This window comes from Carcharhinus amblyrhynchos, chromosome 24 (genome assembly GCF_965287045.1).
Source record: "Carcharhinus amblyrhynchos chromosome 24, sCarAmb.v2.hapA, whole genome shotgun sequence".
In the NCBI taxonomy this organism is placed as follows: domain Eukaryota; kingdom Metazoa; phylum Chordata; class Chondrichthyes; order Carcharhiniformes; family Carcharhinidae; genus Carcharhinus; species Carcharhinus amblyrhynchos.
Genome location: NC_137347.1, coordinates 28,756,965 through 28,781,074, shown reverse-complemented (window position 1 = coordinate 28,781,074; position 24,110 = coordinate 28,756,965). Strand labels below are relative to the sequence as shown.

The window sequence follows — 24,110 nt, the reverse complement described above, 5'->3', positions numbered from 1 at the left end:
GCAAGTGACATCTGGAAGGTGCAAAAAGCAACATTTATAGCTGTACCTAAAGAAAACAAGGCCATTTGCCCCAACTGACCCGTGCTGCTATCTTGCTTCCCCCGGACGTCCTCCCACATAATTACACCTCCCCGCACTGCCCTGTCTGCCTTGAGTGTTCTTCAAACCTTCTCCCCTTAAGTGCATCAATTCTGTCTGATTCAACCACTTTATGTGCCTCTGAGCTCCACATTCACACCATTCTCTGCCTAAGGACATTACAGGTAAGCTCTTCATTTGATCTGTTAGTGACTATCTTATATTTAGGCCTTTGGCTCTGTTTAACTGACGAACAAAACAATTTGGTGCTTATTTTTTCCCTTCTCCTTCACCCCATTAATCCTTTCTTTATTTTTTCTTTCCTTTGTTTCCTTCATCCTCAGTTAGAACATAGAAAATAGAAAAACTACAGCACAAAACAGGCTCTTCGGCCCACAAGTTGCGCCGAACATATCTCTACCTACTAGGCTTGCCTATAACCCTCAATGCTACTAAGTCCCATGTAGTCATCCAGAAGTCTCTTAAACGACCCTATCGAATCTGCCTCCACCAACACTGGCGGCAGCCGATTCCACGCATCCACCACCCTCTGAGTGAAAAACTTATCCCTGACATCACCTCTTTACCTACTCCCCAGCACCTTAAACCTGTGTCCTCTTGTGGCAGCCATTTCAGCCCTGGGAAAAGACCTCTGAGAATCCACCCGATTAATACCTCAACACCATTCGCAAAGCTAAAAGTGTTTAGGGGGTGGTGTTGGGGGGGCAGTGGGGCGGTGGGGGGGTGGCGGAGGGGGGCTTGGTGGTGGTGGAAGTGGGGGAGGGGGGGTGATGGAAGGGGGCGTGGTGGAAGTGGGGGTGGGGTGGGGGGATTGTACCTCAGGATGATTTTGACTCCCAAGTCTTTTCATGAACAGAGCAATGTGGGGGTCTCTGACAGGTAAATAGTGCCTGCCCTGGCAAAATCATTATTTTCATCGGTGCGGAGGCACCGTGATTAGCGCTGCTGCCTCACAACGCCAGGGACCCGAGTCCAATTCAGGTGTCAGGTGACTGTGTGGAGTTTGCATGTCCTCCCTGTGTCTGCATGGGTTTCCTACATGCGCACAGGTTTCCTCCCACAGTTCAAAGATGTGCAGGTTAGGTGGATTGGCCATGCTAAATTGCCACTTAGTGTCCCAAGATTTGTCGGTTAGGGGGAATTTGCAATGTTAATACATGGGACTACAGGGATATGGCCTGGCTGGGATGCTCTGTCAGAGAGTCGGTGCAGACTCAATGGGCAGAATGGCCTCCTTCAGCACTGTAGGAATTTTATATATTAATTCAATGCCAAAAATTTAAACCAGAACATCGGAAAAGCAGCTGTCTCCTGAACTACAAACACACATAGCAACCAAGAAGGGAAATTTGAGAACACATGGAACCAATTGACTTTGCCCGAGAACTCCCTCTTGAGATAAAAAGAGCTGAAAATCTGAGGGAAGGAAGGACGAATAAGAGACTGAGTCTTGATTTCAGTTGAGATTTTAATGGGAGAAGAGTTGCCCTTTTAGGCTTCCACATCCAATTTGGTGAATTGGTGCAGAAAAATGTCCAATCATTGCCATCTACTGGTGACTGTTGGCAATTGTTCAGTTTTTATGTGTATGGAATTACGTGCAATGACTCTGCTTACAGTTAGAAATTGGTTTTCTTTCATCACGACACATCCATAATCAAACAGTAGGGTAAAGCAATGCTGGAGCCCCTCACTTTGCGACTGATATTTATGCAGGTTTGATTCCTTTCTATCAAGTATCCGCCCCTGCCCAAGTACAGAAATATCTCTTATCAAAGTCACAAATAACACACTGTGTGACCGTACCAAAGGTAAATTTACCCTCCTTTGTCCTTCTCAACTTTCCCATATGTAATCTTTGATACGGTTGGCCAAACAATGGCTCTGCTGACGTACAACTGGGTGTGGCTGCTTTTCTCATGTGGTTCCATTCTTATCCATCCAATCATAGACAGAGAATCACCTGCAATGGCTTCTCTTTCTGCTCTTTGCAGCTTTACTTCTTGGTGTCCCCCAAGGGCCGATCCTCAGCTCCCTCTTATGCCTCACCTATGTGCTGCCCCTCGGCAATATCATTCGAAACCGTGTACGCTGATGGCACCCAGTCCACCTCACCATCGCCTCTCTCAACTCCTCCACCATTGTTAAATTATCAGACTGCTCATCCAGCCTGGATCAAAAGAAATTTCTTCCAATTGAGTATTGGGATAATTGAAGCCATTGTTTTTGGTCCCAAATTCTGTTTCCCAGCTACTGACTCCCCCTGACCCTGTCCCTGACAATGGTCTGAAATTAAGTCAGTCTGTTTGCGACCTTGGTGTCATTTGGTCCACCCTAGTGCCAGGCAATGACCACCTCCAACAAGAGAGAATCTAACTATTGCCCCTTGAACATTCAATGATATTACCACTGCTGAATTCCCCCACCATCAACATCCCAAGGTGCCATTGACCAGAAACTTAACTGGACTAGCTATATAACTATTGTTGCAGCTACAGCAAGTCAAAGGCTAGGAATCCTGCGATGAGTAACTCAGCTCCTGACTGCCCAAAACCTGTCCACCATCTACAAGGGACAATTCAGGCTTGTGATGGGATACTCTCCACTTGCCTGGATGAGTGCAGCTCCAACAACACTCAAGAAGCTCGATATCATCCAGGACAAATCAACCCACTTGATTGGTATCCCTTCCACAAACATTCAGATCCTCCACCAACAAAGAACAGTAGCAGCAGTGTGTACCATCTACAAGATGCATTTCAGGAACTCACGAAGATTACTTAGGCCATACCTTCCAAACCCACAACTAGTACCTAGAAGGACAAGGGTAGCAGGGAACTGGGAACACCACCACCTGGAGGTTCCCCTCCAAGTCACTCATTTTTTTATGCATTCGTGGGACATGGGTGCTGCAGGCCGGCCAGCATTTATTGCCCATGTCTAGTTGCCCGAGGGAAGTTGAGAGTCAACCACAATGACGTGGCTCCTGAATCACATGTAGACCAGACCAAGTATGGATGACAGATTCCCTTCCCAAAGGACCTTCATGAACCGGATGGGTTTTTCCGACAATCGATAATGACTTTATAGTCATCAGTAGATTCCTAATTCCAGATATCTTTTATTGAATTCAAATTCCACCATCTACTGTGGTGGGATTCGAACATGGTCCCCTTAACATTGCTGAGTTTCTGGATTAATAGTTTAGCAATAATGCCACCAGGCCATCGCCTCTGCTGACTTGAAAATATACCGCTGCTCCTTCACTGTCGCTGGGTCAAAGTTCTGGAATTGCCTTCCTAGCATCGCTGTGGGGGGTACCTACACCTCAGGCACTGCAGCAGTTCAAGAAGGCAGCTCACCACCGCCTTCTCAAGGGCAACTAGGGATGGGCAACGAATGCTGGTTGAGTCAGCGGCACCAACATCCCATAAATTAATTTTAAAAATATTTGAGCCCAAGAGGAGCTTTCACCACGTATTCACGTCATCTATTTCCACCTCTGTAATATTTCATGACTGTTTCTCTTTCTCAGCCTATCTGCTGCTGGAACCTTTCATTCAAATCTCTATTACCCCTAGACTTGACTATTCCAATACACCCTGGCTGGTCTTTCATATTCTAACCTCTGCAAATCTCAGATCATCCAAAGTCCTGCTGCCTGTGTCTTAACCTGCAGTAAGATCTGTTCCTCTTTCACCCCTGTGCTTACTGACAACACTGGTTCCTGGTCAAGCAACATCTTGACTTTAAAAGTCTCATCCTCATTTTCAAATCCCTCAATGGCCTTGCCCCTCCTTTACTCTGCAATCTCCTCCACCTCCATAACCCTCTGAGATATCTGTGTTCCTCTAATTCTGGTCTCTCTGTGCATTATCAATTATAATTGTATCACAGGGGTGGCCGTGCTTTCACCTGCCTATGCCTCAAGCTCTGAAATTGTCTCCTGAACCTCTCTGCCTCTCTGCCTCACTTGTTTTAAGACTCTCCTTAAAATCTATTCCCTTGACCAAGATTTGGTTACCTAACACATTTTTAAAATCTGTTCAGGTGATCTGGGCAATGTTGGCTAGCCACAATGTGGAGATGCCAGCATTGGATTGGGATAAGCACAGTAAGAAGTCTCACAACACCTGGTTAAAATCCAACTGGAACTAAGTAAACTGTTGGACTTTAACCTAGTGTTGTGAGACTTCTTACTGTTGGCTCGGCCAGCATTTATTGCCCATCCCTAATTGCTCTTGAACTGAATGGCTTATTCGACCATTTCAGACAGCATTTCAGATGCACTTAAGAGTCAACCACAATGCTATGGATCCGAAGTCACATGTAAGGTGGACCAGGTAAGGGGTGGCAGATTTTCTTCCCAGAAGGGCATCCTTACCCAAATAGATATTTAACTGTTTAATGGTCATCTTCAGACTTTTAATTCTTGAATAAAGACTTGAATTCAAATTTCACCATCAGCTATGGTGGGATTTGAACCCAGGACCCCTGGATTACTAATCCAGTGATAATATCACTGCGCCATCACTTCCCCTTATGGGGCTTAGCATCATAAACTTCATTTTATAATGTTCCTTGGGATGCTTCATTATGGTAAAGGTGCTAAAGAGATATAAGTTATTGTTGGTATAGGATCATAGAATGGTTACAGCATAGAAGGAAACCATTCAGCCCATTTAATCTATGCCAGCTCTCGATGTGCAAAAGCAGCTTAACTAGTTCCACACACTGTTACCCTGAAAGCACTGTAAAAACTTTGTTTGTTTACTCAATTCCCTACAACCATGATTAAATTTGCCTTCGTGACTTTCTAAGGCAGTGCGTTCCAAATCTAACTATTCGCTGTGGAAGAAAATTTTTCCTCGTGTAACTCTTGGTTTTTTTGCCATTTATCTTGAATCAGTGACTTCTTGTTCTCAGCTCATCCGCCAACTGGAGCAGTTCCTCTCTCCATCTACACTGCCCAGACCTTCATGACTTTGTACAGCTCTACCAAACCTTGTCTCAAACTTCTCTTTGAAGATGGCAATCAATCCACTGAGGTTATCTGTTACATTTGTATCAAAAGCAGTGTTACTCAACAAGCCTTGGAATGTGACTTGTTCTAGAATATCTGATCTTTGGGGCCAGGGGGAGAATCACTCTGTTTGATTTATGCAGTGAGATTTTCATTATATTTATCAAGACTTCCTCTGGTGAGTATTTCCAGAGTAATTGCAAGAACATACAATGAGGGAACGTTGAGCTGTGTGCATTACATTGCATTGAATTGAATTGATTTATTATCGTCACATGTATTGGGAAGCAGTGAAAAGTATTGTTTCTTGCACGCTATACAAACAAAACATACCATTCATAGGGATGAAGGAAAGGAGAGGGATTTGAATCTGGTCCCCTTAACATTGGCTGAGTTTCTGGATTAATAGTCTAGCAATAATGCCACTGGCCATCGCCTCCACTGACTTGAAAATATATCACTGCTCCTTCACCGGCACTGGGTCAAAGTTCTGGAATTGCCTTCCTAGCATCTAGTGGGGAGTATACACACCTCAGGCACTGCAGCAATTCAAGAAGGCAGCTCAGCACCATATATACTGATAGGGTGAAAAAATGCAATTAGAGTGTACGCTCCAGCACCATCTTGTACTGTGGGTAGTGCCCAATCATTCGCCATGCTGTTGACATGAAGCAAGTCCCTCTTATGGCTCCCACCTCTCCATATCTCTGTTACCTCTTCAGCTCTACAACAGATCTGAGATCACCATGCTCCTCTAATTCCAAGACTTGTGAGCCCGTAACTTTCCCCTTTGGACAGTTGCTGCCCTTGCCTTCAGCCCCATAGCCCCTAGGATCCAGAATTCCCTCTCTACATCACTCCGCCTTCCTACCTTTTGCCTTTTTAAAACCTACCGCTTTGATCATACTTTAGGACACCTGTCTGGATATTTGCTTATCATTCAGTGTCAAATTTTCTTTTGACAGTGCTCCTATGAATTGCCCTGGATGGCACTTTACTATTTTATAGACACTGTGCATGGGCAAATGGCTGCCATTCACAATGCAACTCTAAGGGATCACTGCACAGTGAAGAATGCCATCTTTTAAGTATGATATTGCACTATCTGCAGTGTAAAAGATCCCATGACTCTACTTGAAGAATAGCAGGGGAGTTCTTCCATGAGTCCTGGCCAACTTATATCCATCGACCAATGTTTCCTATATTACAAACATAAGTGCACAGCTGAGGCTTTGCAATGCCCTGAGGTTATGAACATTAAATAAATGATTCTTCCTCTTTTCTATAGATACTACACCTGAAGTGAGGGTGTCAAGGGATACTTATCTCTCACTTCTGAAAGGCAGAAAACTAGCACAAAATTCAGACCAGGATAAACAGGCTAAAACTATTTTGTCAAGTTTATTTGGGATAAAAATAATACACAGAAACAGATAGCCACTATTAGAAGTTTTCAGCAACAGTATATATTTAGGAAATGCTCATTACATTCTGAAAACCCTGTATTGATGTTTCACAGGGTGCTGGATGTCGAGTAGATACCTAGCAGGCAGGAGATGGGGTCTGATAGTCTAAGGTAAGGGTCTTAAGGAAGTTTTTTTGAAAGCAGGGAGGAAGATGACAGGCAGAGATACAATAATAGCTCGCATTTTGGATTTTACAGAAATGTAACCAGCTAAAATTTGAACAATGCAAAGAAGTATCTGTATGAGGGGTTGGGGGGGTGGTAAGGATCTCTATGTGAGAGGGGTGTCTAATGATTTGTATATGGGAGGAATGTCTAAGGATCTGTATATTGGAGAGGTGTCTAAGGATCTATATGTGGGAGAGATGTCTAAGGATTTGTACATGGGAGGGATGTCAAAGGATTTGTACGTGGGAGGGATGTCTAAGGATTTGTATGTGGGAGGGGTGTCTAAGGATCTGTATGTGAGAGGGGGTGCCTAAGAGACACTAAAGGTGGAAGAGTTCTACAAGGCAGGGGAAATGGTGTTGAAGAAACTGTCACAATGTTATATTAACATGGACATCTATCAAAAAGAGGAACAGAGGAACACAAGCAGGCACACAATCCCAAGGAAGGTGTAACTATTGTCACAGATTCAGCCAAATTAGTGTGAAACTTTCGACAGAATCATTGTGGAAGAGAGCTTCAAGCTTTCAGCTTGAAGATGGAGTTCAAACCCTATTCATGCCTGGCTAGGTGGTGACATCTCCACAACTTTGCTAGAAGTTATTAGATAAGTGTTGTTTGTTTAAACATATGTTGAGGAGTTTGTAGTGGTAGCAAGGGGAGAGAGGTAAAATAATCTGTGTGCTCTAAGCAGCGTACAGCAGTGATAAGCATTGGGATTTTATATTTTGTTTAGCGAGGAAGTGATTTGATTCGAGAATAATGGTGTTGTGTCTGTCAATAGATTGGAGCGAGGGTCTCAGTCAACAAAAGGAAGATGATGTGAAGAGTAACAAAGCTTTGGATTGTTAGTAAATGTCATGGTTGTTGAGTTACCCTGTTCCTTGTGTATTCCTGGATACATGTTTGGAAAAATGTCGTGGTGTTGCGCTCCGGCTTAAGGAGAATGATGTAGCATTTTGGGAAGAAATATCCGACAGTGATGGAATAGGAATTTAGAAGGACAACAGCTGCCTCGACACCTGGGATGTAACTCTCAGAACTGGAGACAAGCACCAAGAACAGGAAGATCCAAGAAATCAAGACCAGTGCCATGCTGAATGCAATATATTTAGCCTCGTTGTAGTTTTTGGGCAGATTTTTTCCCAAGTAGGCAAACACAAAGCAAAGTAAACTGAGAGAAATCAGTCCACTAATAGACAGGAGGGAGAGAAAAAGATTTGTGGGGCCGCACAGCAAAATTACTTCAGTTTTGGAAAGATCATAGTTCCTCTCAAAGATCGGAAACTTGGAGAATATCCATATGAAGGATACGGCAATCTCAATGATGGTGGCTAGAAACACAAAAATATACTGCCCATTGTATCTAACCCAATATGTGTAAGCCTGCGGCAGCTTGCTGGCCATTTTGAAGATGAGCACGAGCTGAAAGGATCTAACAAGTAGACACGCCAGGCAGGTTGTGTAGCTAACCGTGAATAATAGCTTCCTGGTGATACAAATGCCAACACTTGGTTCCCCAATGAAGGAGTACACACTGCTGTAGCTGACGGCCAAGGCCGACAGAAGGACAAAACACAGCTTCCCGCCCGCAGCCTTGACAACAGGGGTGTCAAGGTGAATGGCAAAGATGGCGCCAATCAGCAATTGCAATATGAGTCCAATCCCTATCCCCAAGGCTATCACTATCGAAATGCTGGCATCCCATCTTAGGTACACCACATGTCTGTTGTGGCAAACAGTGCTCTTTGAGGGTGACCACTGGTTTAGGTCGCAAGGGATGCACTCTGCAAAAGAAAACAGAGAAACCTATAAGAATATGGGGGTTGGCTAGATCTTTTCCAATGCCTTGATTACAATAATGCATACTTATGTATGACCTTTAATGTAGCAAACATCCCAAAGTTGCTTCACATCAAGTAGGGATTGAGGGAAGAGTTAGTTAGATGATGATAAGTTGGGTTAAAGAGCGATTTTAATTCCAGGAGAAATTGGAAAATTGAGAGCTACAAATTAAAGCTAGAGGTGGAGGTGAGGGAGGGTTAGAGTGTGGGATGTTGTAGGAGCCAGAACAGGGGTTGTGGGGGGGATGCAAATTGAGAATTTGTCTAGAACTGCCCATGGCCCCAACCACCCCTACAGTCTGAAATCTGGCAACATCTGAAATCTGCCCTCAGTCTCTAGGATGCCAGATTTGATGGACTCTGGATTAAATTTCATTTTATTAGTGTTTCAAGTAAGGCTTACATTAACACTGCAATGAAATTACTGTGAAAATCCTCTAGTCACCACATTCTGTCGTCTGTTCGGGTGCACTGAGGGAGAATTTAGCACGGCCAATGCACATAACGGACACGTCTTTCGGACTATGGGAAGATACCGGAGCTCCCGGAGGAAACCCATGCAGACACAGAGAGCACGCGTAGACTTCGCACAGTGACTCAAGAATCGAACCCTAGTTCCTGGCGCTCTGAGACAGCAGTGTTGACCACTGTGCCACCGTGCCACCCATAGCACCAGCAGAGGCACAATGGTTTTCTTCTGTGCCATAACTACTGTGGTTTTGCAATCAGGCAAATTATATAAACACAGTGGGGACGATTCTCCCCAAAAAAATTCTAAGTGTTGAATTTGTGTAAAAACTGGAGTAAATCACATGGATTTTGTTAGTGGGAGTTTGAAAATGAATCTCCCACGTTCTGTGCACCGCTAAGTGCACTAGCGTAAATGCCATTAAAAATCAGTGGGCAGGGCCTATTCCCACTGGACAGGCCAGCACTGAGCGGGTCATTGCACATGCGCTGATCTGTTAGCGCCGAGATCGGTGCATACGCAGTAATACTATACTGCCAGCCTCCGGATTGTTGGCCAACTCAATCTCTGGCAATCCCGTGATTCCCATAACGCTGCTCCCTCCTATCAACCTACCCCCTCCCCAGAGCCCTGATCTCCCGTTCCCTCACAGATCCCACCTCCCACCTCCCCCCCCATAGACTAGCAATTCCAACCCCCCCTTTACCACCCCAGTGCCGACACTCCCCACTCTGCAGTTCTGACCACCTCCCCCTTCCAAGCAGGCTGCCCCCCCCATCCCAATGTTCAGCCTCGATTGCTGGCCACCCTCCCCCACTGATATTGACTGAAAAGTGGCAGTGGGAGCCCCCACCCCCCACCAATCGCCACCACCCCCCCCCAAACTCCCTGCCCGGGCATTGGCACCTTGTCCCTTGAGCAGTGCGAGGGGCTAGGCTGGCACTGCCAATGTGCCAATGCCCAGTGGGGATCTACTGTAAACCCCACTGGAGCAAAATTCTCCTGGTGGGGGAGGGGTTGAGAGGCTAGTGGACCCAGGGTTGATGGTACCAGAAATCCGGCACTGGAAGACGCACTCGGGACTTTACGCCCAACACGGATATTACTAATCCAGCCCTGCTGAAATCTCCCAGCCCACTGCGCTAAAACATCAGGGAGGGGAGAATCGCCCCCATTAATAGTGAGCATATAAGAGTGTCCCCCTTTCTTCTCCACTGCATTCCCCAGAGGATATTTATTGGAGATAGGACATTTATTGGAAAGAAGAATGTGTCATTACAGAGGCTGGTATTATTCAGTCCTTCCCACTAGAGGGATCTTCCAGTCCCGCCATTGCGAGTGGAGATTCCAGTGGTTCACCAACCTCATTGCAAGAGACCTGCCACAAAGGGCTGGAAACGTTTGGCCAGATCATCATAAAATGATCCTCACATTGCTTTCTCCCCTCCCCTGACCCCTTCATAACAGAAAACACCTGGGTAGAGACTGCTTTATACAAACCATTTTCACTCTGGAACGTTCCTTCAGCACAATCCTTGCAAATGAAACAACATAGTTGGAAGCCAACAATAACTTTTATCTGACCGGGTTGGCATTCGCTGGAACAGTTTGAAGTAGGAATCTGTTTGGAACAAGAAAATAATGATTGTAAATTTTTTATGTAGAATATTTACTCTTTAAGGAGATATCAGCTTTCCCAATGTTAAGGATCAGGCTTGACTCGAATCCCTTCACAATGAAGTTATCTTGGCCGATGAGGTATGGCTACTAGATCCTTGAGGGTTGAAGATATCTTAACATAGAACATAGAACACTACAGCACAAACAGGCCCTTCGGCCCACGAGTTGTGCCGATCACATCAACACCTACCAACCTACAGACCTATCTATAACCCTCAATCTCATTAAACCCCATATACTCATCCAGAAGTCTTTTAAAAGACCCCAGCGAGTTCGCCTCCACCACCACTGACGGCAGCCAATTCCATTCACTCACCACCCTCTGAGTGAAAAACTTACATAAGAAATAAGAACATAAGAAATAGGAGCAGGAGTAGGCCATCTAGCCCTTCGAGCCTGCCCCGCCATTCAATAAGATCATGGCTGATCTGTCGTGGCTCAGTTCCACTTTCCCGCCCTCTCCCCATAACCCTTAATCCCTTCTCTTATCAAAAACCCATCAACCCGCTTCTTAAAAATATTTAGCGAGGCAGCCTCCACCACTTCAACGGGCAGAGAATTCCAGAGATTCACCACCCTTTGAGTGAAGAAGTTCCTCCTCAACTCCGTTCTAAACCGCCTCCCCTTTATCTTGAGGCTGTGCCCCCTAGTCCTACTGTCTTTTTTGAGCGGGAAGAGTCTCTCCACCTCTATCCTATCCATCCCATTCATCATCTTATACGTCTCAATGAGATCTCCCCTCATTCTTCTAAACTCTAACGAGTACAAGCCTAGTTTATTCAGCCTCTCCTCATAGCTCAATCCCCTCAACTCCGGTATCAGCCTAGTAAACCTCCTCTGCACTCCCTCCAGGGCCAAAATATCCTTGCGCAGGTGCGGCGCCCAAAACTGCACACAGTACTCCAGCTGCGGCCTCACCAATGCCCTATACAGCTGCAGCAAGACCTCCCTACTTTTATATTCAATCCCCCTCGCTATGAAGGCCAGCATCCCATTCGCCTTCCTGACCACCTGCTGCACCTGCAAGCTGGGTTTTTGCGATTCATGCACAAGGACCCCGAGGTCCCTCTGCACCGTCGCCTGCTGCAGTTTTTCGCCACGTAAGTAATAGTCCTTCCTACCATTCTTCCTACCAAAGTGGACCACCTCACACTTGCCAACATTAAATTCCATTTGCCATTTCCTGGCCCATTCGCCCAGCCTATCTAGATCCTTCTGCAGACTCTCCACACCCTCCGCACAATTTGCCGTTCCCCCAATCTTGGTGTCATCAGCAAATTTCGACACCCTGCACTCGGTTCCCTCCTCCAGATCATCTATATAAATGGTAAATAGCTGAGGCCCCAGCACCGACCCCTGGGGCACCCCACTAGTCACCATCCGCCAATCCAAATAGCACCCATTGACCCCCACTCTCTGCCTCCTATTTGACAACCAATCCTCTATCCACGCTAACACCCTACCCCCAACTCCATGTCCCCTGACCTTCTGCAATAACCTCTTGTGAGGTACCTTGTCAAACGCCTTCTGAAAATCCAGAAAGACCACATCCACCGGCTCTCCTCTATCCACTGCCCTAGACACATCCTCATAGAACTCCAGTAAATTTGTCAGACACGACTTCCCTTTAATGAAACCGTGTTGCGTCCGCCCTATCAAGCAATTCCCTTCAAGATGCCTCGCAATTTCCTGCTTAATGATGGATTCTAACATTTTACCTACCACAGACGTTAAACTAACCGGCCTATAATTCCCCGCCTTTTGCCTGGCACCCTTCTTAAACAACGGCGTAACATTAGCCGTTTTCCAATCTTCCGGCACTTCCCCGGAATCCAGCGACGTCTGGAAAATAACCACCAAGGCATCCACTATCACCTCCGCCATTTCTTTCAGAACCCTCGGATGCATTCCATCCGGTCCTGGGGACTTGTCCACAATCAGCCCCTCCAGTCTGTCGAGCACCACCTCTCTAGTAACAGTAATGTCATTAACCCCTAACATCACTTCTGAACCTCCCTCCCCGCACCTTAAATCTGTGTCCTCTCGTAGCAACCATTTCAACCCGGGGAAATAGCCTCTGAGAGTCCACCCTATCTATTCCTCTCAACATTTTGTAAACTTCTATCAGGTCGCCTCTCAACCTTCGTCTCTCCAGGGAAAAGAGTCCCAGCTCCCTCAACCTAACTTCATAAGGCATGCCTCCCAGTCCAGGCAACATCCTTGTAAATCTCCTCTGTACCCTCTCAATAGCTTCTACATCTTCTATCATCCTCTGGCTTCAGGAGAAGAGAGAAAAGTAGGGCAGGAAATATTCATAGAGAATCATTATAGACTCCCACAGTGCAGAAGAAGACCATTCAGCCCATTGAGTCTGCACCAACCGCAATCCCACCCAGGCGCTATCCCCATAACACCATGTATTTAACCTAGCTAGTCCCCCTGGCACTAAGGGGCAATTTAGTATGGCCAATCCATTTAACCCATACATCTTTGGACTGTGGGAGGAAACCCGAGCACCCAGAGGAAACTCACGCAGACATGGGGAGAATGTGCAAACTCCACACAGTCAGTGACCCAAGTCGGGAATCGAACCCGGGTCCCTGTGTTGTGAGGCAGCAGTGCTAACCACTGTGCCACCGTTCTGCCCACACTGGGTGGGATTGTCTGGCCGTGCTCACCCCAAAGCCGGAAAATCCCACTCAAGGTCAATGGGCCTTTGCATGATCCATGTTCTGCACGCTACGATTCCCATGGTGGGCGAGACGGGAAAAGTCTCTCCATTATTTAGAAAAAAGAGACAATTCTCAATATTGAATGAGGTAAGTTACCTCTCCTCCTTGTGAATTCCATTGGATCAAAGAGCCATCAATCTGAAATTGTCCTGGGTGAGACTTGTATGAACCAATCACTTTGAAGGAAACAACCTCATTCTTCCAATCCCAGTAAATGATGTCATATCCTGTCGGAAGGTTTCCATTCCCATCAAAATAAATCGGCATTCCATGGAGGGAAAAATTGACTCTTTTCAAAGTCTCAAGAAGCTGGAAGAGAAGATAAGGATAGGATCAGCAAAGGGGCTTCAGTGGAAAACAGTCAGGTGAATGGAACTCACCTAAGTACAACCCAATGGTCGTGTAGCTTGTGGGATGCTTTATAGTTCAGGGGGACGTTCATATTCAATCCATGGGACTGGATTTTCCAACAGTGGGATCTTCCAGTTCCACCAATGCCGACAGCCCTGCAGTTGGTTCCCCGTTGATAGTGAGTGCAAGGTAGTAGACATGGATAAGCCCAGAAGATCCCACCAACAGCCAATTTGCCTCAGCACCAGAGAAACAGTCCGCGATGAAGTCGGAAAATCTCGCCCCATGGTATATGCCAGTACCTCGCCAGAAAGTGTTTGAATTAATCTAATTATCCCTAGGCTTTTCATGAACAATTCTCAGGATGTGAGGGTCACCTGCAAACACTGCTCAAACCTCTTCAACTGAGAGGCTTTCTAGGTTATTCCAGAGGAGAGTTAAGAGTTAACCTCATTGCTGTGGATCTGGCGACACATACAGGCCAGACCAGGGAGTTCCTTTACCGAAAAGGCATTCGGGACATTTAGCAGTTTTTACAACAATCTATATGTGGTCACCATCACTGATACTGGCTTTTTAATCACTGTTTTTTCAATTTGCCGAATTTAAATTTACCAGTTAACTTAGCATGATTCAAACTCTCATTAGTTCAGTTCTCCGGATTGATCATCCAGTAACTATCATTCAAGGATACATAGATTGGAAAAAAAATTAAAAGCAAAATACTGTGGATGCTGGAAACAGAAACAAAAATAGAAAATGCTGGAAAATCTCAGCAAGTCTTACAAAGGGTCATCTAGACTCAAAATGTTGGCTCTATTTTCTCCCCACAGGTGCTATCAGACCTGCTGAGATTTTCCAGCATTTTCTATCTTTGTGTTGGAAAAAGAATGCAATGTTCCCATTCCCAGTTGCCATTCCTTGTTGGAAAGTGCATGTCCCTAAGTGTCCATGACTAAGTGGTGGTGAGCTGCCTTCTTGAATTCCTGTGATTCCTCTGGTGAAAGAACACCCATAGTGCTGCTGGGGTTCCATAATCTACATTCCGCACCAGGGAAACAATAGCAATAAAGTACCACATCAAGATGCTGTGTGACCTGAAGGGGAGTTTGCAGGTCATTGAGTTCCCATGTGTCTGCGGTTCTTATCCTTTTAATTGGCAGAGGTTAGGGTTTTGGAAGGAGGTCGTTGGTGAGTTGCTGCACCACAGCTTGTATATGGTGCACACTGCTGCCACTCTGTGGTGGAGGAGTGAAAGTTTAAGGCACTGGATGGGGTACCAATCAAGCGGGCTGCTTTGTCCCAGGTGACATTGAGCTTCTTGACTTGTTGGAACTGCACACATCCAGAAAAATGAAGAGTATTTGATCACACACCTTGTAGATGGTGGACAGTCTTTGGAAAGTCAGCAGGGGAGTTAAATGCTGCAGAATACCCAGCCCCTGACCTCTCTTTTTAATTCTGTAAGGAGTCTCACAACACCAGGTTAAAGTCCAACAGGTTTATTTGGTAGTAAAAGCCACCAGCTTTCAGAACGCTGCTCCTTTGTCAGGTAAGTGGGAGTTCTGTTCACAAACAGGACATATAAAGACACAAACTCAATTTACAAAATAATGGTTGGAATACGAGTCTTTACAGGTAATCAAGTCTTAAAGGTACGGACAATGTGAGTGGAGAGAGCATTAAGCACAGGTTAAAGAGATGTGTATCGTCTCCAGACAGAACAGTTCGTGAGATTTTGCAAGCCCAGGAAAGTGGTGGGGGTTACAGATAGTGTGACATGAACCCAAGATCCCAGTTGAGACCATTCTTAGTGTGCGGAACTTGGCTATCAGTCTTTGCTCAGCGACTCTGCGTTGTCGTATGTCATGAAGGCCACCTTGGAGAAACTTACCCAAAGATCCGAGGCTGAATGCCCGTGACTTTTTAATTCACTCATGGGATGTGGGCGCCACTGATTGGGCCAATATTCATTGTCCATTCCTGAGGACATTTAAGAGTCAACCACATTGCTCTGGCTTTGGAGTCACAAGTAGGCCAGACTGGGTCTGGATAACAGATTTTCTTCCCTATAGGACATTATTGAACCGGACAGATTTTTACGACAATTGACAACGGTTTCATGGTTATCATTAGACTTTTAATTCCAGATTTTTACTGAATTCAAATTTCACGATCTGATGTGGTGAGATTCGAACCCAAGGCCCCAGAACATTACACAGGGTCACTGGCTTACAAATCCAGTGACAATACCATTTCACCACCACCTCCTCACAGTATTTATATAGCTAGTCATGTTAAGTTTCTGGTCAATGATAAACACTCTAGGATGTTGATGGTGGAGATTCAACAATAGTAATATTAAACGTCAAGGGCCAATGGTCTGTCTTGCTGGAATTGGTCATTGCCTGGCACTTGTGTGGCACAAATGTTACTTGTGACCTAGCCCAAGTCTGAATGTTGTCCAGGTATTGGTGTATGGAAGCAAGGGCTGCTTTAGTATCAGACCATCACAAATTATGCAATCATCAGCTAACATCCTGCTTCTGACCTTATAATGGAAGGAAGGTCATTGATGAAACAGCTGAAGATGGTAGGGGCTCAGACATGACCCTGAAAAATGTCCTTTTTAAAAATGTATTCATGCGAGTGTCACTGGCTGGGTCAGCATTTATTGCTCATTCATAACTGCCCTTCATTTCAGAGGGCATTTAAGAATCAACCACATTGATGTGAATCTGGAGTCACAGGTGAGGGTGTCAGATTTCCTTCCCATTATTGAATCAGATGGGTTTTTACAACAATCAACAATGGCTTCATGGTCACCATTGCACTATTAATTCCAAATTTTTATTGAATTCAAATTTTGCCATTTGTCTTAGTGGGATTTGAACCCAATTCCCCAGGGCATTGTTCTAGCTCTGGCCTCCTGGTCCAGTGACAAAACCACTATGCCACTGTCTCCCTTACGGTGATTTTTCAATTGACACCCAGGGTGGGACTTTTCCAGCCACGCTCGCCTCAAAACTGGAAAATCATGCTTGAGGTCAACAAACCTTTACACAGTCCCTCCCCCTGCCCGCTATGATTCCTGTGGCAAGTGGGATGGGAAGATTCCCCCCTTCAGACTCAACAGCATTTTAGGCAGAGAGCTCAGATCTCCATTACACTTTGCATTAAGAAGTTCTTTCTGATGTTACCACTCAATGGCATAGCTCTAATTTTAAGGTTATGACCTCTTTTTCTGGGCTTTGGACTTTTTTTAAATTCATTTGTGGGACATCGCTGGCTGGCCAGCATTTATTGCCCATCCCAAGTTGCCTGAGGGCTGTTGAGAGTCAACCACATTGCTGTGGCTCTGGAGTCACATGTAGGCCAGACCAGGTAAGGACAGTAAATTTCCTTCCCTAAAGGACATGAGTGAACCAAATGGGTCTTTTTTCTCCAACAGTCGACAATTGTTTCATGATCATCAGTAGGTTCTTAATTCCAGATTTTTTTTATTGAATTCAAAATTCCACCATCTGATGGATCCCCAGAACATTAGCTGAGTTTCTGGATTAATAGTCTACCAATAATATCGCTCGACCATCACCTCTGCACATCAGTTATGTAAAAGTATTATTTCTTTGTAGGCACCTATGGGACCTGACCCTCCAATGGGGAGATGGCAAGAGGAGGGTGATGGATTCCTTGTGGGTCTGATTTGAAACACAGAAGGCTGACTTGGACAAGGTGCCAGAGAGCAGTTAGTGAAATTGTAATCCAATACAGATGTTTCAAGGACAAGTCTTTCAGAAATGAGAAGAATTTTATTCCCAGTCCATTGCAACCATTATTCCTGCGGTCACTCACCAAAATTGGCCCGGATTAATCCATACCTTCATTTCAAAGTTCTCATCCTCGTTCTCAACTCCCTCCATGACCTCACCCCTCCCTTTCCCTGTCAACTCCTCCAACGCTTCAACCTTCTGAGATTGTGAAGGAAAGTGTTAAATTAAAAGCGGAGGAATTTAGAGTAGCTAAGAGCAGTGGGCGAGAAGAGGATTGGGAAAGGTTTAAATGTCAACAAAGATTGACAAAAAAGTTGATAAAGGAGGGTAGAAGAAGCTATGAAGCTGGGCTAGCACTTAATATAAAAAAGGATAGCAAGAGTTTTTATAAATATATAAAAAGGAAGAGGCTGGCTAGGGTGAACGTTGGTCCCTTAGCGGATGAGAAAGGGGACCTAGTGGTAGGGGATGGGGATATGGCTAAGGTCTTGAATAACTTTTTTGTTTCTGTCTTCACGGAGGAGGACGTGAATAATTTGCCGGGTGTTAGCGATGGAAAGGTGGTAGGACTGGAGGGTCTTAATGACATTACTGTTACTAGAGAGGTGGTGCGCGACAGACTGGAGGGGCTGATTGTGGACAAGTCCCCAGGACCGGATGGAATGCATCCGAGGGTTCTGAAAGAAATGGCGGAGGTGATAGTGGATGCCTTGGTGGTTATTTTCCAGACGTCGCTGGATTCCGGGGAAGTGCCGGAGGATTGGAAAACGGCTAATGTTACGCCGTTGTTTAAGAAGGGTGCCAGGCAAAAGGCGGGGAATTACAGGCCGGTTAGTTTAACGTCTGTGGTAGGTAAAATGTTAGAATCCGTCATTAAGGAGGAAATTGCGAGGCATCTTGAAGGGAATTGCTTGATAGGGCAGACGCAACACGGTTTCATTAAAGGGAAGTCGTGTCTGACAAATTTACTGGAGTTCTATGAGGATGTGTCTAGGGCGGTGGATAGAGGAGAGCCGGTGGATGTGGTCTTTCTGGATTTTCAGAAGGCGTTTGATAAGGTATCTCACAAGAGGTTACTGCAGAAGGTCAGAGGACATGGAGTTGGGGGTAGGGTGTTAGCGTGGATAGAGGATTGGTTGTCAAATAGGAGGCAGAGAGTGGGGGTCAATGGGTGCTATTCGGATTGGCGGTTGGTGACTAGTGGGGTGCCCCAGGGGTCGGTGCTGGGGCCTCAGCTATTTACCATTTATATAGATGATCTGGAGGAGGGAACCGAGTGTAGGGTGTCGAAATTTGCTGATGACACCAAGATTGGGGGAAAGGCAAATTGTGTGGAGGGTGTGGAGAGTCTGCAGAAGGATCTAGATAGGCTGGGCGAATGGGCCAGGAAATGGCAAATGGAATTTAATGTTGGCAAGTGTGAGGTGGTCCACTTTGGTAGGAAGAATGGTAGGAAGGACTATTACTTACGTGGCGAAAAACTGCAGCAGGCGACGGTGCAGAGGGACCTCGGGGTCCTTGTGCATGAGTCGCAAAAACCCAGCCTGCAGGTGCAGCAGGTGGTCAGGAAGGCGAATGGGATGCTGGCCTTCATAGCGAGGGGGATTGAATATAAAAGTAGGGAGGTCTTGCTGCAGCTGTATAGGGCATTGGTGAGGCCGCAGCTGGAGTACTGTGTGCAGTTTTGGGCGCCGCACCTGCGCAAGGATATTTTGGCCTTGGAGGGAGTGCAGAGGAGGTTTACTAGGCTGATACCGGAGTTGAGGGGGTTGAGCTATGAGGAGAGGCTGAATAAACTAGGCTTGTACTCGTTAGAGTTTAGAAGAATGAGGGGAGATCTCATTGAGACGTATAAGATGATGAATGGGATGGATAGGATAGAGGTGGAAAGACTCTTCCCGCTCAAAAAAGACAGTAGGACTAGGGGGCACAGCCTCAAGATAAAGGGGGGGCGGTTCAGAACGGAGTTGAGGAGGAACTTCTTCACTCAAAGGGTGGTGAATCTCTGGAATTCTCTGCCCGTTGAAGTGGTGGAGGCTGCCTCGCTAAATATTTTTAAGAAGCGGGTTGATGGGTTTTTGATAAGAGAGGGGATTAAGGGTTATGGGGAGAGGGCGGGAAAGTGGAACTGAGCCACGACAGATCAGCCATGATCTTATTGAATGGCGGGGCAGGCTCGAAGGGCCAGATGGCCTACTCCTGCTCCTATTTCTTATGTTCTTATGTTCTTATATCAGCCGTCTTCAATTCTGGTTTCTTGCCTGTCCCCAGTTGATGTCGTTCCACTATTGGAACATACAAACATAGGAATTAGGAGCAGAAGAAGACAAATTCAGTGCTTCTTGCCTGCTGCACCATTCAATCAGATCATGGCTGACCCCTGACTGGTCTCAAATCCACCTCTCCACCTGTTCCCTATATCCCTTTAACCCTTTTTTATTAGAAGCGTATCTATTTCCTTATTGAAACCATTCAACGATTCAGACTCCACTACGCTGTGGGACAATGGGTTCCATAACTTCACCACCCTCTGCAAGGAGCAGAATTATTGAATCCCTACAGTATAGAAGGAGGCCATTTGGCCCTTTGAGTTTGCACGGACAACAATCTCACCCATCCCTTATCCCCATAACCCCACGTATTTAACCTCCTAATCCCCCTGACACTAATGGGCAATTTAGCATGGCCAGTGCACCTAACCTGCACATCTTTGGACTGTGGGAGGAAACCGGAGCACCTGGAGGAAACCCATGCAGACACAGAGAGAACGTGCAGACTTTACACAGACAGTGATCCAAGCCCGGAATCGAATCCAGGGCGCTGGCACTGTGAGGCAGCAGTGCTAACTACTGTGCCACCATGCCAATAGTTCCTCCTCATCTCAGTTTTAGACCTACCACCTCTCAATCTTTACCTGTGACCTCTTGTTCTAGATTGCCCCATAAGAGGAAACATTAGGTCTGCATTTATTTTATCAATCCTATTTAGAATTTTGTATATCTCAGTCAGATTATCGAGGTATAAAAATATCCAATACAGATGTTTCAGGCACAAGCCTCCTAATTGCAGCAAGTATACGCCCAAATTGTTTAATCTCTCCTCAAATGTCAATCCTTTTATCCTCAGAATCAATTGGTAGCCATGCCTTTACTCCCCAAGCCCTAAGCTCTGGAATTCCCTCTCTAAACTTTTCTGCCTCCTCACCTCTCCATAAACTCTACATCTTTGACTAAGATTTTCTGTAATATCTCCTTCTGTGGATTAACATCAAATTCTGTTTGAAAGTATTCCTGTGTAGTGCCTTGGAACATTTTGCTGTATAAAGGCACGATATAAATGCATATTGAAGTTAGTGGGTGGAAAATTGACAACAGGGATTTGAGAAGAGCTTATAACGTTTCAGATGGAAGCGCTGTTAATTCATCATTGCCAATGTTTAGTCATGATGTGAAGATGCTGGCGTTGGACTGGGATGGGCAGTGACTCACTGGAGTGACTCACCTGATGAAGGAGCAGCTCTCTGCAAGCTTGCGATACCAGATAAGCCTGTTGGACTTTAACCTGGGGTTGTGAGACTTCTTACTAATGTTTAGTTACAATGAAGTCAATGAGAAAGAAATGATGGAAGCTTTACAGTAGGCTTCCAACACACTGTCACCCGTTTTACACTAAGTCATAAAGGCAAGGTCCACCCACACTAATGCTTTAGGAGAAGCCCATCCAAATCAAAGGTTGCATTTGGTGATTTTCTAACCTGCCATGGGTGGGCACCTTCCTTCTTGCACCCTCCTGAATCGCACTGAAGTAACTGATGTAGACCCTGAGCTGCAGCGTACACAGCAGAGTACACATTAAACTCCACACGCCAGTCTGAATGTTGCAATAGTGATCTAAGACCGTCAGAGCCACATGGGACACAGTGGTCGAAGGCAGGCATGAAGCCATTTTCTGGGCATTCTTGCCTCTCCTCCTGAGGATCAGAGTATTTTACCCTTTGATTGATCCCAGGGTTCCAAACAGTGACATCCTTTAATACAAACTCCTGGAATCCTGGCATTTTGCCCCGCATTGCTGCAATCCCCAAGATAGTGCCGATTCTCTTGATGTTGGGAATTTCTGTGAGCATTCTCTTGACAGACGTGGCTTCACTTAAAATCCACACTTTCTCCGTGATGTTCATGGCCACCACCACCCGGAAGAGAAGTTCTGCAATCTGGATATCAGTAAACACAACCACAACGTTGGCCCTATTGGCAGTGATGTTATTGATGATGTTGATGATTTCCTGCTTTGACTCTGATGTTTTCTGTGGGATTGTGCCGTGAGAGGCCACACAGATCCCCACCGCGATGGCACTGGAGATCACTTTGCGTTTTCCGTTCTCGCCGTAATCGGTGCTGCTCCCAATCACTGAGATCCAGTTCCACCGAAACTCTTGGATCAACAGAACGATCGCTTCAATTTGGCTTTCGTCATTTGGGATGGTTCGCATAAAGGTTGGATATAATGTCTTGTCACTCAGTTCCTCGCTGGTGGCTCCAAAGCTAATCTGCAATGGAAGGATGCAGTCACTCATTCTGTATCAAATTCACCATCATCTTTTAGCGCAGGTAATTCTGGAGACTCATGCTATGTCCTGTTAACCTATCACATCTGTGCTCACTGACCCAGATTAGATCGCAGTCAAGAAGTGCCTTCATTTAAGAATTTTCATTCTTGTCTTAAACTCGCCTCCCCTACCACTATCCACCTCCCAGCCTCACTGTTACCTCCTGCAGCCTTAACCCCAGCTTCAGACCCTCGGTTGCCTCCAGCAGCCTTAACTCCATTCCCAGTCCTTCTTGTTACCTCCTTCAGCCCCAACCCCACCCCCGCCCCGTTACCTCCCGAAAACTTAAACCCACCCCTGCCCCTCTGATCAAACCTGCAGCCTTAACCCCAAGCTCCGCAACATTTCCGTGTTCCTCCAATTCCAACATCTTTCACATTTCCCGTTTCCTTCACAGCGGTTATGCCTTCAGCTGCCAAGGCCCTAGACTCTAGAATTTCCTCCCAAACCTCCCCGTCCATCTCTGTCTCTCCTCCTCTATGATGCTGCTTCAAATCTACCACTTTGACCATGCTTTTGATCACACGTTCCAACATCTCATTATGTGGCCCTGTGTCGAATTGTGTTTGACATTGCTCCTTTGAAGTGGGGGGAATTCTCTAGCTATGTATGCCAGTGGCACGCTCTGATCCTACCGGTAGCACACCCTGTCCTGTGGGTTTTGCAGTGGCATGTGATGACATCAATGGGAAATCCATCCTTTGACAAATGCCCAGGTGAGGAGTATTGTGCAATATGCATGTATACACTGAATGACTATTAGCACTATTTTACAGTGACTACTTGCATTTGCTTTTTTTCTTTGTATCTTGGGAGCCTGCAAGCTCACTTTTCATTGTATTTGTATTTGTGCACTATACAATGACAATAAAGTTGAATTGAATTGAATTGAGAGCATTGGGAACAGAGAAACCCGCCACCAGCGAACATCGTATCACCTCCTGCTGGTGAAACACCTGGCTGGTAGGCTGGAGAATTCCCCCCACTATAATAATGTAAGTTGGTGTCATTGTTATTGAAAGGCGAGGGAATTTGAGAGGAAAGCAAGGAAGATAATTGACGTAACATTACCTGAGGAACATTGAACAAACTAAGGATGTTGGCTGTGACGATAGCAGCATCCGATGTACGTGGACCAATCACTGCCATGACTAAAGGTTGGTATCTGTTCCCAAACTGGGCAGTTTTCACAGCGTGCTCTGGAGGTCTCAACACAAAAGCAAATGCTCCTTGGATATCAATGGAGATTTCACAGTCATCAAATATCTCATAGCCCAGCGTGACGTTCGGCAGAAGGGAGCTCGAGTTGTTTATCTCCTCGATTGCAAACCTCATGGTTTGAAAATATATATATCCGTTATCTGAAAACCTAGTGAGATATTGTATTTTAAAATTGTATTTATTTCCAGGTATTGCAATGAATTTTTTAGACTAGAGATAAAAATAAAGAAGACAAATCTTGCTAAAATGACAAACTCCTACCAAAGGAGTTGCGATGATTTGATTTATTATTGTTACATGTATTGAAATATGGTGAAACGTATTGTTTCTTGCACGCTATACAGCCGAAACATATCATTCATAGAGTACATAGGGGAGAAGGAAAGGAGAGGGTGCAGAATATGGTGTTAAAGTAGGGGGAAGACAAAGATCAGGTTAATTTTTGTTAGGACCATTCAAAAGTCAGTTGATAGCTAGGGAGAAGATTTGATTTGATTTATTATTGTCAAATGTGCTAATATAGAGTGAAAAGTATTGTTTTTTGCGCACCATAAGACAAAGCATACCGTTCTTAGAGTACATAGGGCAGAAGGAAAGGAGAGGGTGTAGAATATAGTTTTACAGTCATAGCTAGGGTGTAGCAAAAGATCAACTTAATGTGAGGTAGCTCCATCCA

At 45.5% G+C, this 24,110-nt stretch overlaps 1 protein-coding gene across 1 annotated transcript; it reads right to left on the bottom strand.

The window, feature by feature from the left end:
* Positions 1–7,613: 7,613 nt before the first annotated feature.
* On the bottom strand, positions 7,614–23,548 carry LOC145357715 (taste receptor type 1 member 1-like). Its single transcript, XM_080211140.1, has 7 exons — positions 23,285–23,548; positions 21,359–22,153; positions 19,866–19,889; positions 17,713–17,802; positions 13,577–13,789; positions 10,569–10,689; positions 7,614–8,542 (listed from the first exon to the last, which is right to left on the bottom strand). The coding sequence occupies exons 1-7, from the start codon at positions 23,546–23,548 to the stop codon at positions 7,614–7,616; spliced, it is 2,436 nt and encodes an 811-aa protein (XP_080067266.1).
* Between the last annotated feature and the right edge of the window lie 562 nt (positions 23,549–24,110).